A 16,238-nucleotide genomic window follows, 5' to 3' on the forward strand; every position below is an offset into this window, starting at 1 on the left:
AACAACAACAATAACAAAAAAAAAAACACTTCCAGGCAGAGCATGGAGCTCAATTGTGGACGTAGAAAGTTGAAGCAGGATGACTGGCAAATGAGAAGCCAGCCTGGATTACATTGTGAGATTTGGCAGCATTCCTCCCCCCCCTCCCACCCACCCCTCAAAAAACAAAAACAGACAAAACATTAAGTTTAGGATCTAGCTCAGTTGGTAGAGTACTTGCCTAGCATATATGGAGCTCTGCATTTGGTCCCCACCACTAGCACAAACTGTCCGAGGTTTTGTACACCTTTAAATCCCAGCACAAATGAAGTAGAGGGAAGGGGATGAGAAGTCAAGGTTCTCCACCCAGCGAGCTCACAAAACCTGGGATACATGAGATGCTTGTACTGGTTAGTTTCCTTTTCAACTAGACACAAACTAGAACCACCTGGGAGGAGGGACCCATAACTGACCAGTCTAGCCTCTGCTATGTCTGTGCAGGAATTGTTCAATTATTGATGCAAGAGGGCCCAGTCCACTACTGACAGAACTGTTTCTCAGGCAGTTGGTCCTGGACTGTGTTAAAAAGCTAGTTAGAAGCAAAGGGGAGCAAGCCATTCAGCAGCTGTCATCCACAGCCTCTGCTCCCTGCTGAGTTCCTGCCCTGACTTCCCTTTGTGATGGACTTGTAGTTACCTGGAAGTATAAGCCAAATAAACCCTTCCTCCCCAAGTTGCTTTTGGTCATAGTGTTTATTACAGTGGCAGAAAGCAACCTAGGACAATGCTGTCTCCCAATCTTAACCTACCGCCCTCCTCTGTTGAAGTGCCCTTCACTGTTTCATCTTAATACGAAGCAAGACAGTGGACGTGATCTCTCTATTCTAAGGACCTTGTTCTTACCTTTCCTAAGGTCCACATAAAAAAAAAAAAACAAACAAGAGTGGGTACCCATCTGACCTTGCAGGCACCACCCCAACCTCCGGTGTACCTATGACAAGCTCTGCCTCTCACTAGCCATGAAGAAGACCAGTCTGGTCTCCTCAGTGGATGATATGTTGCCTATCACAGACATTGCACGTCCCACCCAAGCAGAGTGGACTGTCTAAGTGCAGACGGTGAACTCTACCCCAAGTTTCTGATCGTTAGATGCTCAGGAACCTGCATCCCTGATGAATGCTCAAGTACGCTGGCCCTGGGTCCAGGCTTCAATTACAGGCCTAGTTGGGTCAGCCCAGTAACTCTGTTGCCCTCAATGAGAGAAGATCCTCCCCAGGGTCTCTAGGAAAGGCGCCTTTTATCATATGGAGACCTTACAGGAATTGGTTGTCTTCTTCATCTGGATTGTCATCTGTGACATCCAAGATAGAAACCCCTGGCCACAGGTGGCCATGTAACTCGTATAATTGAGAAACTAGAAATTTCACTATATTTTTAAGGCATTTAAACATGAAGAACTACTTGGCAGTGGCCTCATATTGGACTTTACAGCCCTGGGTGCTTTCAAGTCTGGATTATGACAGCTAAACTGCTGTTGTAGGCAGTTTGCTATAAGCCCAAGGGGGCAGAGCCCCATCCTGATCATAGCCATGCCTCTAATATGAGGTCACACATTTCCTTACTGGTTAAGGAAGAGGGTGTGGGTGTTCCGCTGTGAATAGTAGAGAAAGAAAAGTAAATCCTGTGAGCTTGAGAGGACTGACCAAGGAACACAACCAGCTCTTGCGTGAAAGAACTGGGCACAACCAGTGCAGGCTGAGCTTATGATGGAACACACATCAAAGATTTGTTCTGACTGTTCATAACTGTCAAGAAGTATCTGGGGACACTGCTGACCCTCAGCACAAGAGCTAACCTACCTTCAAGTTCAGCCCATTGAGCTAGGCATGGTGGTACATGCCTGTAATCCCTGTACTCAGGAAGCAGAAGCAGGAAGACCTAGAGTTTGCAGTTTGTGCTACATAAAGACCTTCTCAGAAAAATACAAATCCTGTCTTCCTGCTCATGCTCAAAATGCTGACAGAAGTAGTAAATGCTTGATGAAGCAGAGTTGCTCTCTGGAGCCCCTGTGAGATCATACACGCTCCTTGGAAAGGTGTCATTGCCAGCTCAGACTGACAATGTGAATGTGTCTGCAATATCCACTATAGATGAGAAGAGCAGCAAGACACAGAAAAAAGAAGCCTCACTTCATCCTACCATACCCATAATCAAGTTGTAATGCAAGACTCCCTGGAACATCCTTCCTGAACTCCAGATGCCATGAGAGCTATGATGTGCTCCTTTCAGATGTTGAAATCCTAATCCAGAAAAAGGACAACGGGAACCTTATTTTGAAGCCTAGAAACAGGGTGTTTATAGATGAGCAACTTGAGGCCACAATGGACGGGACAGGCCTTGGACCTGGTGTGATTAGTACCCTTAGCACATTTACACACACACACAAGAGAGAGAGGGGGGGGACAGAAAGACAGACAGGAGGGTTGGAGGATGACTAGGCAATTCATGAGGAAACCTACTAGAAGAATTGCTGGCAAACTGTCCCAAACCCTTGAGAGCACACAGCCTTGCCAACTCTCTGATCTTGGACTCTGACCTCCAGACCTTTCCATGGCCGAAGTCCCAGTCTATGAGACTCCACTAAGGCAATCCGGGAAGACACACTCAGAGCCGACTCTTGGCACCTACTTGCCTCTGATCACACTGTCTTCCCATGCTCTAAGAGGTCGTTTTAGTCTTTACCCTGAGCTCTAGCAGCCAAGGGGCCACCACCTCCCCTGTGCACTACTTCACACCTGGTATGAAGAGTTCAGAAATTGAACTGACAGGTGGGATGTCAGTCCTAGCTGGATTAGGAAACTAAGGCTTGCTACTTCCCCTCTGTGGGTGTCAAATTTCCCATCTCTCTGTAGCAGGAAAGCACAGTGACTGGACCAAGATCTATGTGACCTTTCAAGTCCAAACATTCCAGGACTCCACAGAAGCTATCGCCCATCCTTCACAGCCATATGGGACACGGGGGCTTCCAATAGAGGGGTCCAACACATGGCAAAGGTCATACACAGAAGCTTGGGAAGGTTAGATAGTCATACAACCTTCCTGCCACAGCACATGTCAGAGAGCTGAGATACAGTTGGTCTCTCTCCTGGGCTCAAGAAAACATCCATTTCAGCATGGACTGGCTACTTTCCCAAGACAACACACTAACCCTGTTACAAAGGACAAGCATAAGGGTTCAATCTTAACAAGAAACTTTTTTTTTTGGGGGGGGGGGTTGGTCAGACTCACTAAGTCTAAAGAAGCGATGAAGCAGACAAACATGCCTCCAACACCTACCTCTCTAACACCAAAGCCAGACTTTTGTTGACAAGAGAAAATGAGAATGGCATCAACAGAGGACCTCACACATAATCAGATAGAAGATTGATTCCCTTGCCATGGGAATCCCTTCTAGGCTGTTCCTGTTCCAGACCCAAGCCACAGCCCATCCACTCTCCCCAGGAAGTACTCACCCACACTGCTGAGGGAGCTGCTGCTCTCCGAGTCTGAGGGCATGATGGACAGGACACTGTAGGTGGAGCCTGGAGACAGAAAAGGAGACCAATATGTTACTAACCCAGAGGGCCCCTTATCCACAGCCCGATCTCTGTTAGGTCAGCCTGCTGCACCAGAGCTGGGAATCTGGAGTCACAGTCAAAAGGGAGGGATGATGGCCAGTATCTGGACTTGGCACAGTCTGCCCACCTTTCTTCTTCACACTTACACCCTGCTGCTCTAGAGTCTGAACAATGGGTCCAGACTGCCTCTGTCCCACACGACCACCTGAGTTTCAACCCCATGGTGGTTGGTGGGAGGAGAGAGCTGACTCCACAAAGCTGTCCTCTGACTTGCGTACACACATGCATGCACTCCTGTACTCACATGCACATAAAAACACATGCACACACAATAATAAAAATAAAAATAAATTAGTAAGCTGCGGGTGCTAGAGCATGCATCCCAGCACTGGGGATGAAGTAGGCGGATATCTGAGTTTGAGGCCAGCCTGATCTGCAGAGCCATGAAAGCCTACACACAGAAACCCTGTTTTGAAAAATACCAAAAATAAAAATAAATAAATAGAATTAATAAAAACATGGCCATAAGGATGACTCAAAAAATGAGAATGCTTGTCACCAAACCTGAGAACTTGTGTTCAATCCCCAAGTCCCATGTGGTGAAAGGAAAAATCTGCTCCCTGCAAGTTGTCCTCTGACTTTTGCACACATGGTATTATACTTGTAAGCTCTCCTCACACACTAAGTAAATGTATTAATTATTTTTTAAAAATAAAAAAAATCAAGTTACTAAAAAACCTTATGAGCAATTTCAGTGTCACCAAAACAGAAAGTAGCACATTTTGTTTGGTGTGTCCCTCCCACCCCCGCCAGGGAGGAAAAGAAGAGCAGAGCACTGGGGTTGAGAAGGCACCTAATCTCTTTAATTTACAGTGTGCACACCACTATCAGGGGTTGGCTGCAAATATTTTTCAATACCAGATGCAACCTGCCAGCCTCGGGAATAACCTGTGGGTTGAGATGTCGGCGGGCAATACTGGCATACCGAGCCAAGCACCTGGCCTCTAGATGCTGGTTCCAACCTATGTGAGGAAAAGGTTCAGCCTCACACAAGGTCCTGTCCCTGTCTGCTTGCATCAGTGACATTTCACACTAAGGAGTGAAAACCAAGTGTGTAAATTATTCTCTAAGGCCACAGCTGATGCAAAACTTAAAGAACAAGGCAAACCAATGCCACTGGGAGACTACACTGGGTTTTACAGAAAAGCATATCAGGCAGGGGTGGCAGGTTACCTAAAACAGGTACGAAGAGGAATGTTCTGTTCCTAGAACCAGGTGGGTGAGCACAGGGTTTGCTATAATGACTTGAACAAGCCTTAGGGCTCTGACATTAGAAACTGCTAAGAGACACAGTGGGGGTGGGGGCGGACAGGGAAAGGAAATGAAAAGGAGACTTAGGGCAGCAGGTAGCTTACTTGTAAGGAAACCTCACTATGTCCAGTGGAGTAAAGGACACCTGAGGGGACAGAGAAGACTGAGTAGGGGATGAGGGGACGAGGGGTTGAGTAGGGGATGAGGCCTAGCAGGGAGTTAGCTGGCCTGCCTATATATCAGACAAGGAGATGAAGAGAGAGAAAAGAGAGTTCAAAATACACTGGGGGAGCAGGAATAGGCCAGTGACCAGGCAAGGACTAGTGGCCTCATCACTGAAATTTCTAGGAATCTGAGCAGAGTGGGGGTTAAGCAGGAAAGGGGGGGGGGGGACTAGGTAACCGGGCAGGTGTCTAGTCTTGCAGCAGGACACTCCTAGGCTGAAATGTCTCCTCTAGCATCTCCACAGCAGGTGACAATACTGTCTGCAGAGGGAAGGCAGCAGGGGACTCGGCACTCTCCAAGCATGATGTCACAAGGCCATTTGTATATCATTTGCTGGGTTCTAAAACCAAAATCTTTCCTCTATCTATGAAATTCCATGATCCTGCTTTTTCAAAGAAGCAGCAGCAGCAGCAGCAGCAGCAGCAGCAGTAGCCAAGTTCATGCTCCTGTATTTCAAGTCCCACCCACTTCAGTAGTCCCTGGCTTAGAACTGAAGCTAACCTTGAACTCCTGATCCTCCTGTCTTGGTCTACCAAGTGTACCACCACCCTGTTTCTGCAGTGCTGCAGAATGAACCCAGAGCTTTGTGAATGCAGGGAGACTGAGCTGAAGGCCAGCTCCACAAGGGCTTTGGCTGTGCATTTCACACTTAGGCACTTGTGCTTCAGAAAAAGGGACACTGCGACTTTTTTAGTTAGAATATTAGCTACACATATGTATGGCATATACATGTCATACACAGTTTGATATTTCAACACAAACATGCATAGATATGTCACAGATTGATCATCAACAACTACAGGTGACATCCGTCATCTCTCAAAATTCTTATTTCTTTTTTTTTCAATAATTTTATTTAGAAGTTATAACAGAATTGCATTATTCCCCTTCCTTTTCCTCCTACCAAACCCTCTCATATACCCTCCTACACCTTGATCTCTTTCAAATTCAAGACCTATTTTTCTTTAACTGTTACCACATATATGTGTGTTTGTGTGTGTGTGATGCTGATCAGTCTGTATAAAGTTAGTTATATGCAAATTTTAAATCTCTTTTACTGCATGGTACCATTGAAGTCAGACACAACCAGGCCATCCAAAAACAGCTGCAAGGAACAAGACTCTAACAATCACATTTCAGTTCTAAACTCAGGGGCCATCTTTTTAGATTATGGGAACCAGGAAGGCTGGCCAGCTGCTATATGGTGGATTGTTTTGAAAAGACACCTACTTGGGAAAGCAGGCACAAACAAATGCTCCCAGTCACACCCCCGCAAGTCTGTGCTCAACTCAATGCAGCCTGGCACTTCAGCCTGTACTCTGTAAACTACTGCCAGAATAGAACGCTCGCTTCTTTCTCTTACTGGTATCCACAGTGTCCCATCTTCCAGGAAAGCAGCTTGCTCCCCACACACATCGCCTCCTCCTCCCCACAGCGTATTTCCACTCTTAATTAAGCTTGGCAGATGCCCTTTTTCCTCCCTGCCTAGTGTCCTCCCCAGCTGGGGGAGTACATTTCATGTCTCTGCAACCAATACATTCTGTTCCTCTTCTGTTCCCAAAGTCCTGACTAGGCTATGAGGCCTGCCTGGGGCACAGTGACATCTTTATCTGCATCTATGGGCATCATCCTGGCCCCTCATCACAGGAGCTGGCAGGGCTCCTTGCCCTACTAAGGCTGATGGGGGTGGGGGGGAATAGTAACTGATTAAGACTGAACAGGACCCAGTTTTCACAATGTTCTTGGAGCCTTGAACGTCATTACGGGGAAAGGGCCCAAAGATGGCACTGTCTGGGCAGTGTTTTGTCTTCACAACTATTGTCTTTAAGGCCCTATGTGATCAGGACTGTTAGTAGCAGGAGACAGAGGGTTTATCTCCCTTCTCCCCTCCCCATTCCCCAGCCTAGTCTTACACACACACACACACATGCACACCCACACACTACACAATGTCTTTTCAAAGCTGATAGCTTTCTGAGAGACAATTATCTGGCGTCACCTCCCTCTGGGTTTTTAAAATCAAGCCTGAAGACCTACAGAAGTCCCACCTCAGCATAGCATACTTAGATGTCCTGTCCAGCCCATCTGTCTGCAGTAGCCATAAGAATGAGGCAATTTCCTGATTCCCTGAAGGAACTTCTGCTGTATCTAACTGAAGCCTAAGGCATCCTAGAGAGCTTCTATGGAGGAGGACCCTCTCTGCCCAAAAGCCCAGGTCACTGGACACTGCAGAACAGCCCAGCTTCCCTCACACATGCCACCTGGGGGCCAGCCTGTGATAGTCGAAGCAGATGAAAGAAACCCAAATGGCATATGCAGAAACATTGCCACAGAAGACAAATTTGAGGCCAGCTTCAGATGGATGTGTAAGCTTGAGGGTCACCTATATGGGTTCTCTGCCATCTGAGAAATTGCTTGGGGACCTTAGGACCTGAGACCACGTCGCTAAGAAGCCTGGGACATGTGGACACAGACCAGTAGTGCACAGACCAAGGGCAGGAAGCAAGATTAACAGAGAGACAGGAGTGGCGCTACAGATGGAAGTTTCCATGGAAGCCTGGGGAAAGTAGGTACCTCTGGGAGACAGCTGACCTAGCGACACTCTGGAACTGACCCTCCACAAGCATTATCTATGTCCTTCAGAGGAGCTCAGGTCTGCTAATTCTGCTATGGTGTGACTCAGTCACACTGGGTCACCAAGAATACTTCAAAAGAACCTTTAGAACAATAGTGATAAGGGAACTCCCCTGACTCCCAGGTCCCTTTCTGCAGGCTGCAAGGGCCAGGAAGTGTCCTTTCACCCACCCCTCCATTCACCTGGAAATATAAAGGGCTGGGTGACTCATGCTACCACCATGGAAACCCAAAACAGCTGAACTAGTATGCAGAGGTCCCTGACCACCAGGTACCCTGAGATATGGCCACAGACAGGCTAGCCCCTTTTACTTAACCAACTGAGGAAATGGGCTTGCTACTCCCAAACAGCTCTGAGACCCCAGGACCATGGCTGTCAGCAGCAGGTGCCTGCCCCACCCTGCTGTCCTCCTACAGCCCACACCTGAAGAACTATAACTCACATGCCCAATCACTCCCCAACTCATACATGTCTCTGTAGGGCATTGGGTCAGTTGAGAGGAAACAGGCTCAGAAGCTCCAGAGGCTGCACACCTGCTAGAAGCATCAAGAGAGAATACTCAGCTGAGCCCCTAGGCCAAAGGAAATGTAGCAACTAGAGCTCAGAGGCCAGCACCAGCTACCCTGGGCTTATCTCCCAAATCCACCGTTACCTAACCCTCAGGTTCTCTATGATGGAAATGCCTTCCTTGGAAAGGTCCTATGAGGACCAACTTAATAGCTCCATAAAGAACACCTGAAACAACACCCAACATGGCCAGCCCCAAGCACGAGCTATTGAGCTCAGATTCTGGTGAGCCAGCCTGTGGTAGGCCCTTCCTACCCTGCCCTTCTGCACTCTTGCATTACCTAAATGGAAGGCTGCGGCAGTGATGAAGTCAGTCCAAAGGGAGACTGCAGATTGCATGCCACTCTCTAATAGTTACTGATAGCAGCTAATGGGTCCCTAGCCTAGTAAGCGCTAGGACTGTGCGTGCTTCGGCTCACACTGCAGACACTGCTTCATTTAACACCCACAATGACCCAGAGGTCCTCATTAGGCTCATTTTACAGAGGCAGGAACCAAGGCTCTCAAACTTGTTCAAGGTAGAGGTAGTAATGGCAAACAGGACACAATCCACACACATGCTACCCTTCGAGTCTGGGCTCTCAGGGCTCAGGACATTCTAGAGAAGAATGGAGAACATGGACCAGCCCTCACTGGTGAGCCCCTCTCTCCCTGACTATGGAGATGAGGAAGAGGTAAGTGTTGAGAGCCACTGTTTGCTGCTCACCTCCTGTAGTGCTGGGGTAGGGAAGCCTCCTGAAGAAGTGCACTGAAGGCAGCCCCTGTTCCAGGATGTACACACTGAGGCCCAACACTGGAAGCTGACAAAGCTCAGGCATTTCAGGGAGCTAGAAGAGTGGTGACCATGGACTGGAGACGTAGCACATACAGTCTAGGGCATGTCAGAGAGGGAAATCCTACCTACCCCATGCATCAAGGTGTCCATATAAGGGTGACAAAATGCTGACTACCTCTGTGCACAGCAAGTTAGTGATTCAGACTGATCCTGATTTGTCCTTGGTGTGCACAACCCACTCAAAGCAACTGGGCTTGTACGTTAGGATTTGACATTGGTTCCTCCACCCCTGGAGAAGACATTATAGTGTTCTTTGCGAAGTTTGAGAACACGCACCATCAGCTTGGTCAAATAGCACAGTAATGGTGCATACCTTTCCCCTTCTAGGTCATCATAAGGACTATCAATCTAACCTGCAAAGGTGGCAGGGTGTTCACTATCCAGGCAAAAGGGACATGTACCTGTTGGGTGGACAGTGGCCCTGGGGGAGCAATGGGAGCACAGTGTGCCTGAAGCTTTGTGCTGCAGATGTTTAATCTGGGAGACAGGAAGGACCACAAGAAGCTCAGGTCAGTTTTTGCCTCTGTAAGCCCTCTCAAATCTGTAAGCCACAGCATGAACAGGAGAGAAAACAAGCCAGGGTTAATAGAAATACACCACCTTCTTGCTTACTACTTGCTGGTCTGCTGGGAGTGGGGCACTTGGTGTCTGTTTTACAGGATGAGAGTTCAGGTCAGACAGCTGCTTCCCCGCCAGCTGAAGGCTTTGGGGACGCCACAAGCAAGTGCTTGAGCTATGGGGAAGGCGAGGAAAAGGGGGGAAGAGGTCTGGTCCTGTTAACCATCACCAAGGAGGGCCAACCTTTAATACTGCCTTCTGTCTTGAAAACAAGCCTGACTTCCTGCTGTCAGTCTTGACTGGGACAGGTGGCATACCCAAAAAGGTACCAGAGGTGCAAAAAGAGGTTGGACCACAATTATGGAGAGGGAGAGCAGGAGGAGTGAGAAGGCATGTGGGGGTAGACCAGGGGTCAGAAGCTTCTTACCAAAATGCAAAAAAATCAAGAATGTTTATTTATTAGTAATGACTGCAGCCACACCTGACCAAGGCCTGCAACTGGAAGAGCCTGACCACAGTACCACTGCCTTGGCCTGCACTGTGCCCAATGTGGACAGGGTGGAGAGTGACCGCCAAGTTCCTCTGTGCTCTGGTCAGCATTACCAATGGTCAAACCTGTCTTGAAATAAACTACCTTAGAGTCCTAGAAGCCACACAGAGAGGATGAAGATCTCTGAAAGGTCTCTGCCTTAGCCATCTCCCATACAAGAGAAGGAGACACCTCCCTGGATCTCTGGCCTTCCTGTCCTACATGCTCCACTGCCTTCCATCATCTCGGGGTGTCAAGTGGCTGCGAATCGGCCCACTGTGTGTCCCACTGTGTGACTCTGAGTTGGCTGCTCCCTTCTGTTTCTTCCTTGCTTATTGAAGAGGAAGAATACTAGATGATGAGAGGATGCAATGAGTAAGAGTACAAAGAGGCAACAGCCTTTGAACAGCTGGGCACTCACTAAGCTCTCCAAAGCCCTGTCTCAACAGCCTCCTAGGTAATGCCTGCAGGGAGCAGTGAACAGACATCAGGGCCTGTGCCCTGACTCAGGCAGACAGTCTCCAGTCCTTGTTCAGCTCCTGGAGGGATCACTGGTAGAAAGCCCTTTATGAAGAATCTGTGTGCCATTTATTACAACCCTCTCTCCATGTTTAAATGAAAGCCTGTTCTTGCAGTCTAGAAAAGCATAATGGTTGTTCTCAATTATCACTCTGGGGGGTACCTGAATGGCATTAATTGAGGTGAGACTGTCTACCCACTATGAGTAGCACCGTTCCCTATGCTGAGGTCATAGGCTCTAATAAAAAGGAGAAATTTAGGGATAGAGATGAGCAAGATACATATTTAACAACGAGAAGAAGAGGACAAGGGAGGGAGGAGGACGCTGAGCATCCGTTGTTGTTCTTTACTATGGTGTCACGCAATCAGCCACATCAAGCTCCTGCTGCTGTGACTTCCCTACCATTATGGATTACAACCTCATACTATGAACCAAAATAAACCCTTTATCTCTCATGTTTCTTTTGTCACGGGTATTTTACAGCAACAGGAAAAGTAAGACAGGAGGCCTTTTTTCCCTTTCCACCATTCTGCCAGCCTGGCCTGCTCCAGGCTAGCTCTACCTTCCCTTATATATCTGTTCTGCTGCATGCTGAATAAATCTACCTTCTCCTTCAGTCCTCACTGTCAACTGCATGTGTGCATCAGCCAACCAACGCAAGAGAAAGGTAGTGGGGTCCTATACAAAGTGCCTCCCCTTGATGGGCATGCCTATACTGGGAAATGGTTCCCACTCTAATGCTCAGGAAAAGCCATCAAGATGGCTCAGAAGGTAAAGGGATCTGCCATCAAGCCTGACACATGTGGTAGAGAGAACCAATGCCCTCAAGTTGCCCTCTCACCTCCACACCTGTGCTATAGCTGGCACGCACACACAGTAGCGTACTAATATCCAGAGCATATTAGAGGTCATAGTGATACAACAGAGAATAACACAGATAAAAATCTCTGCTGCTACCCCACCACCACCAGAGCTCTTGTGAGCAATGAGGAGATGAAATAAAGAAATACGGGAGGGTTCTCTGAGAAACTCATACCTGAGCAAAGACCCCGAGGGAAGTGTAGGAATGATGGAAGAGGACTGTTCCAAGTGTGTGTGTTGTGGGGGCGGGGTACAGAGGCCCCAGGCCAGCTCGTAAGAAGGCCCAGGCAGTCTAGATGGGGTGAGCTTCGGGTGTAGTGAGGTCACAGGAATGTTGATTCAGGTGACCTTACAGGCCATAGGAGGATGTAGAGCTTTCCTCTGAGAAAGAAAAGAAACCTCCAGAAAATACGTATTTCTTTTCTTCTCTTCTAGTAACCACTTTTCCTTTCTATACTTATTCAAAGTACAAAACAAAACCCTTCCTCCTATAAATATACACACAAGGAAAATTAAAAACAGCTGAGGGTTTAATGGAGCTTGTCTGGTATGCATAAGACTCTGGGTTGAATCCCCAGCACCACATATACCAGATAAGCGACACATGTCTGAAACCCCAGTACTCGGAAGATTCAAGGTTTGAAACCAGCATGAGCTACATGAGAAAGAGGAGGAGGAGAAGAAGCAACAGCAACAGCAAGGGCTGAAGCTGGGCTGGATAGTGTACTCCTACAGTCCCGGCACATGACAGGAGAAGGTATGGAGCCAGTCTAGGCTTCAAAGTGAAAAAGAAAGAGGAGCCAGGGAGTAAGGAGATCACTTAGAATGTTCCCCTAAAGTGCTAGTACAAGGGGCGATTAGAGGTTGACCCAAAAGCCAAAGGTAAAAAGAATGAGAGAACGAAGAACAGAGGAGGGTGATATGCTCAGCAGTGCTGCTGTATTTGGTGGGGTGTCCAAGGTGGGGACATTGTTAACAGGGACAGAGAACTGCAAAAGGACTGGTTTTGTGGAATAATAGTCACCAAAATTTACCAGTTTGAGTGCACCGAAGAAAAAGCCTCCATGCTGGGTAGGTGGCACAGTGCTGAAGCACTTGCCTCCCCATGCTTCAAGGCCCTGCTTTCTACTCTCAGCACTGGAAAATAACCTAGGCCATGAACCCTGTGACGACAGCCTCTTGACACTTATGCTGCAGTCCCAAGATAGGGAGACCATGCCAGCTGAAGCTAACCCACTTAGGAGGACATCCAAGTTAAGCCCAAGACGAGCTGGTGATGTGGCAGACAGAAGCAAGAGAGGCCAGATCCCGAACTTCCTAAACAGTGATGGGTAGTGACATGGCTATAGTCTGGGCAGATGTGCCTGTGAAGGCAGGAGAGAGAAGACTTTCTGGAAGAGGGATAGAAAGAGTAAGAGAGGGACACGTTCTAGAAGGCACCATGAGATCTTGAGGAGGGCTGATACACATCAATAGAAAGAGTGAGAAAGTTAAAAAAAAAAAAAAAAAGCCAGGTATGATGTTCCATGATTGTATCTCATTCCTGGAAAAGCAGAGTCACGCGGATGCCCTGGGCTCACTTGTTAGCCAGTCCACCCTCCTCAGCCAGGTCCAGACCAGTGAGAGAGCCTCTCTCCCTGGAGGTTGTTCTCTGGCCTCCACACATATACACATATGCAAAAGACACTATGCGGTAGTCATGTGAAGAGTTAGGTGCTCTCCCAAAGAAGCAGTGAAGGAGGCAACTGACAGGCCTTGATTTTCCCACTAAGGAAAGGAAGGGCTTATAGTAAAAACTAGAAACCAAAAAGGGCATCTAGAAAGAACCAATACCTCCTTGTCTGAAGCACTATGCTTAAAAAGCGTGAGCCCACATCTGCAAGGGAGCCCACAGACATTAGTGAACTCTACTGTGGGCAAGATGGAGAACTGAGTATCACCCCTGGGTTTCTACTGGCTAGGCCTCCTCTAGAAGCTATTTTATAGTGTGTAGTGCTTAGCAGGCTCACTATAATTAATTGCTAATTGGAATTAAACTCCAAGAGCCAATCTGTTCTCCAAATCTTTCTTTTGAAGTTTTATTTTATTTATGGGTATGTACATGTGCCCACAAGGGACAGAAGAGGGCACTGGGTATCTGTAAAACTGGAGTTAGAGACATTTGTGAGCCATCAGGGTGTGTGCTAGGAGCCCAATTCATAATTGAGCAGAAAGTGCTCTTAACCTCCACGCCTCTTAAATGACCAGGACTAAAAAGAATCCTCCAGGAAAAATAAAACGATACCTGTCTCTTTACACTGATCCTTTCTGTAAAGCCCCGCCCAAAGCACACAAAATTCTGGTCCCAGATGTCCTCTCAGATAGGTGACAGGTGTGAAATTGCCACTCCCTATCATCGAGCACTTGGCGTGAATTCTCCAACAGTGGCCTTCAGAGAAAAAAAGGCGGTTCCCAAAACTGCACAACAATGACTCGTCCAATCCTACAGCTCTCACTTGTTCTCTCTGCCACTCTCACAGCAGGAGCAAAGAGTTTCCAGGTGAGCAATGGGCTGCCACAGCCACACACTCATGCAGGGACAACAGCTGTACAGTCATCCTCCAGCCCCACCAAAGCAGGACGACCAAGCATGAGCAAGCACCTTCCTAAAACCCAGAGCAAAGCTTCCATACAGTTCAGCTTCACCTCAGCGATCTCAGTGATCCAAGTGCTCATGTGGACTTTAGCCCAAGAGCGTGGCCAATCTCATCCCCAATGACCAGATGACAGGTCCAGCCATGCTTCCCCAGTACAAAAGAAAGAGCTCTTCCAAACTTCTCAGGCATTATCTACCCAACAATGTCTTCAAATTGTCCAGAGACAATCACAGGAAATGGGGAAGGGGAGCACAAGTATTTCAAATGCACAAGAGGATGTGCGTTATCTTTTACACAGGACCCTAGGGAGAAAGGGTTGATCTTGTGCATTAAGAGAAAAATGAGAATATATTTCCCTATTTTGCGTAAAAAACAAAACAAAACAAAACCCCACATCTGTAACCACAAAGGACAGCAAATGAATCCACAGTATGCCAGTCCCCAAAGATGCAAAGCAATCCTAAAACTTGAGCCTTTTGGCCATCTGAGGGTAGGCCCAGTCTCTTCCTTCCCTCACAGGGTCTAGGGTGACCATCCACTCAGTACCTAGGCATGCCAGGCTGTGTATATCCCACCCTAGGATAAAATGCCACCATGAAACACACGTCAAATATAAATAACACCCTCAAGCTTTCAACATACTGGGGAGAGAGGTCTTGCCCCAGCTCCATTCTGTGGCTAAGAACCCTGAAGCTCTCAGGGATTAACAAATAATTACCCAGGATTCCACAAGCCAAAAGCCACTTAGATGCACCATCCTCTGAACCCTAAACATGGAAGAATCACCAAGCTGCCTCTGTTTAGGAAGCCCCACACCAGCCTTGCCTGCTCCTCACTCATGAGGCTGCTAGACTGTTCTTGCTGATGCCTAGGCTGATGCCATTCACCCCATCCTGCCCCTAGTGCAGCCCCCAGCGTATACGTATAGTGTGAAAAGCTCTTTACCATATACAATTCTGTAAGCCCTCTTTTTTTCTTCTTTTAATTGGGGATATATTGCTTTAATCAAAAGGGGGAAAAGTCATTATTTAGGAAATGTAAACCAGTGTAGTTAAAATATGCTTTTGAATCTTCAGTTTCTGTGCAAAGAAATTAGGTTATTAAAAGGAATGTATATTGAAAGACTACTAAGAAAGGGGGGAGGGAGCTAAGTTGTCATTGCCAATGTCACATCAGCTGAAATGAGATAAAGGAGGCAGAAGCATGGCGACTGAGGCCAGTAAGGCTGCTTAGGCCACCACCAGAAAATGTCTACTCTTAAGCACGTTCCATTTCATCACATCTCAGAAAAACAAAGAGGAGACCTAGAGGGGCAGACAAACAGGTCCCGCAGTGACAGGCAGCAAGTGTGCTTGTGGCAAAGCAGCCACCCAGAGCCCGCCAGCGATCTTCATCTGAAACATTCCGATCTCTCACGGCAGACAAGGCTCCAACAACAAGTTGCCGTCAGGAGCAGCCCTACAAAGTGCCAATTTTCATATTTCCTAGGGCCTGAGGGGCCCCAAGCTTCTTGGCTTAAATGGAAACTGTCAGATAGGATTTTGTGTAAACACGCAGTTTCCTGGGGGCAAACACTCTGAGAATACAACTTGCTCTTTCATTTTCTGACAGCTTTTTGTATGCGGTGGTTACATCAAAGATGAGACAGGCCAGTAGGGACTGCTTATGGGATGCTAGCACAGAGCAAGCAGGAGTACATGCAGGAAGAGCTGAATAAATTGCAAGGCCTGGGGGCATGGGGGGAGAATGAAGTGAATATAGGGGCTACTCAGCTACTCCTCTCCTCCTCCCATAGCCCGTTTCCCTTGCCTCTGTATTAGCATACCCTAATTCCTGATGACCTGCAAGGTCTTACAGAAAGAGCTGGCACAAAAATATGAAGAAAAAAAAGTGACAGAGGATAGCAAAAGTCTTGGATAAACAGAACTGAATAAAGAGCAATACCAACAGGGCTGGAGAGAAGATT

At 47.6% G+C, this 16,238-nt stretch overlaps 1 protein-coding gene across 5 annotated transcripts in view; it reads right to left on the reverse strand.

Annotated features, from left to right (window-relative positions):
* Positions 1–16,238, reverse strand: part of Dlg5 (discs large MAGUK scaffold protein 5) — a 111,300-nt gene that overhangs the window by 66,096 nt on the left and 28,966 nt on the right. For all 5 annotated transcript variants that reach the window (XM_060382152.1, XM_060382151.1, XM_060382153.1 and 2 more), the window contains exon 2: positions 3,491–3,559. In XM_060382152.1, coding sequence (XP_060238135.1) covers positions 3,491–3,559 — 69 coding nt within the window. The remainder of the gene's footprint in view (positions 1–3,490; positions 3,560–16,238) is intronic.

The sequence above is a fragment of the Meriones unguiculatus genome, chromosome 4, assembly GCF_030254825.1.
Source record: "Meriones unguiculatus strain TT.TT164.6M chromosome 4, Bangor_MerUng_6.1, whole genome shotgun sequence".
NCBI lineage: Eukaryota > Metazoa > Chordata > Mammalia > Rodentia > Muridae > Meriones > Meriones unguiculatus.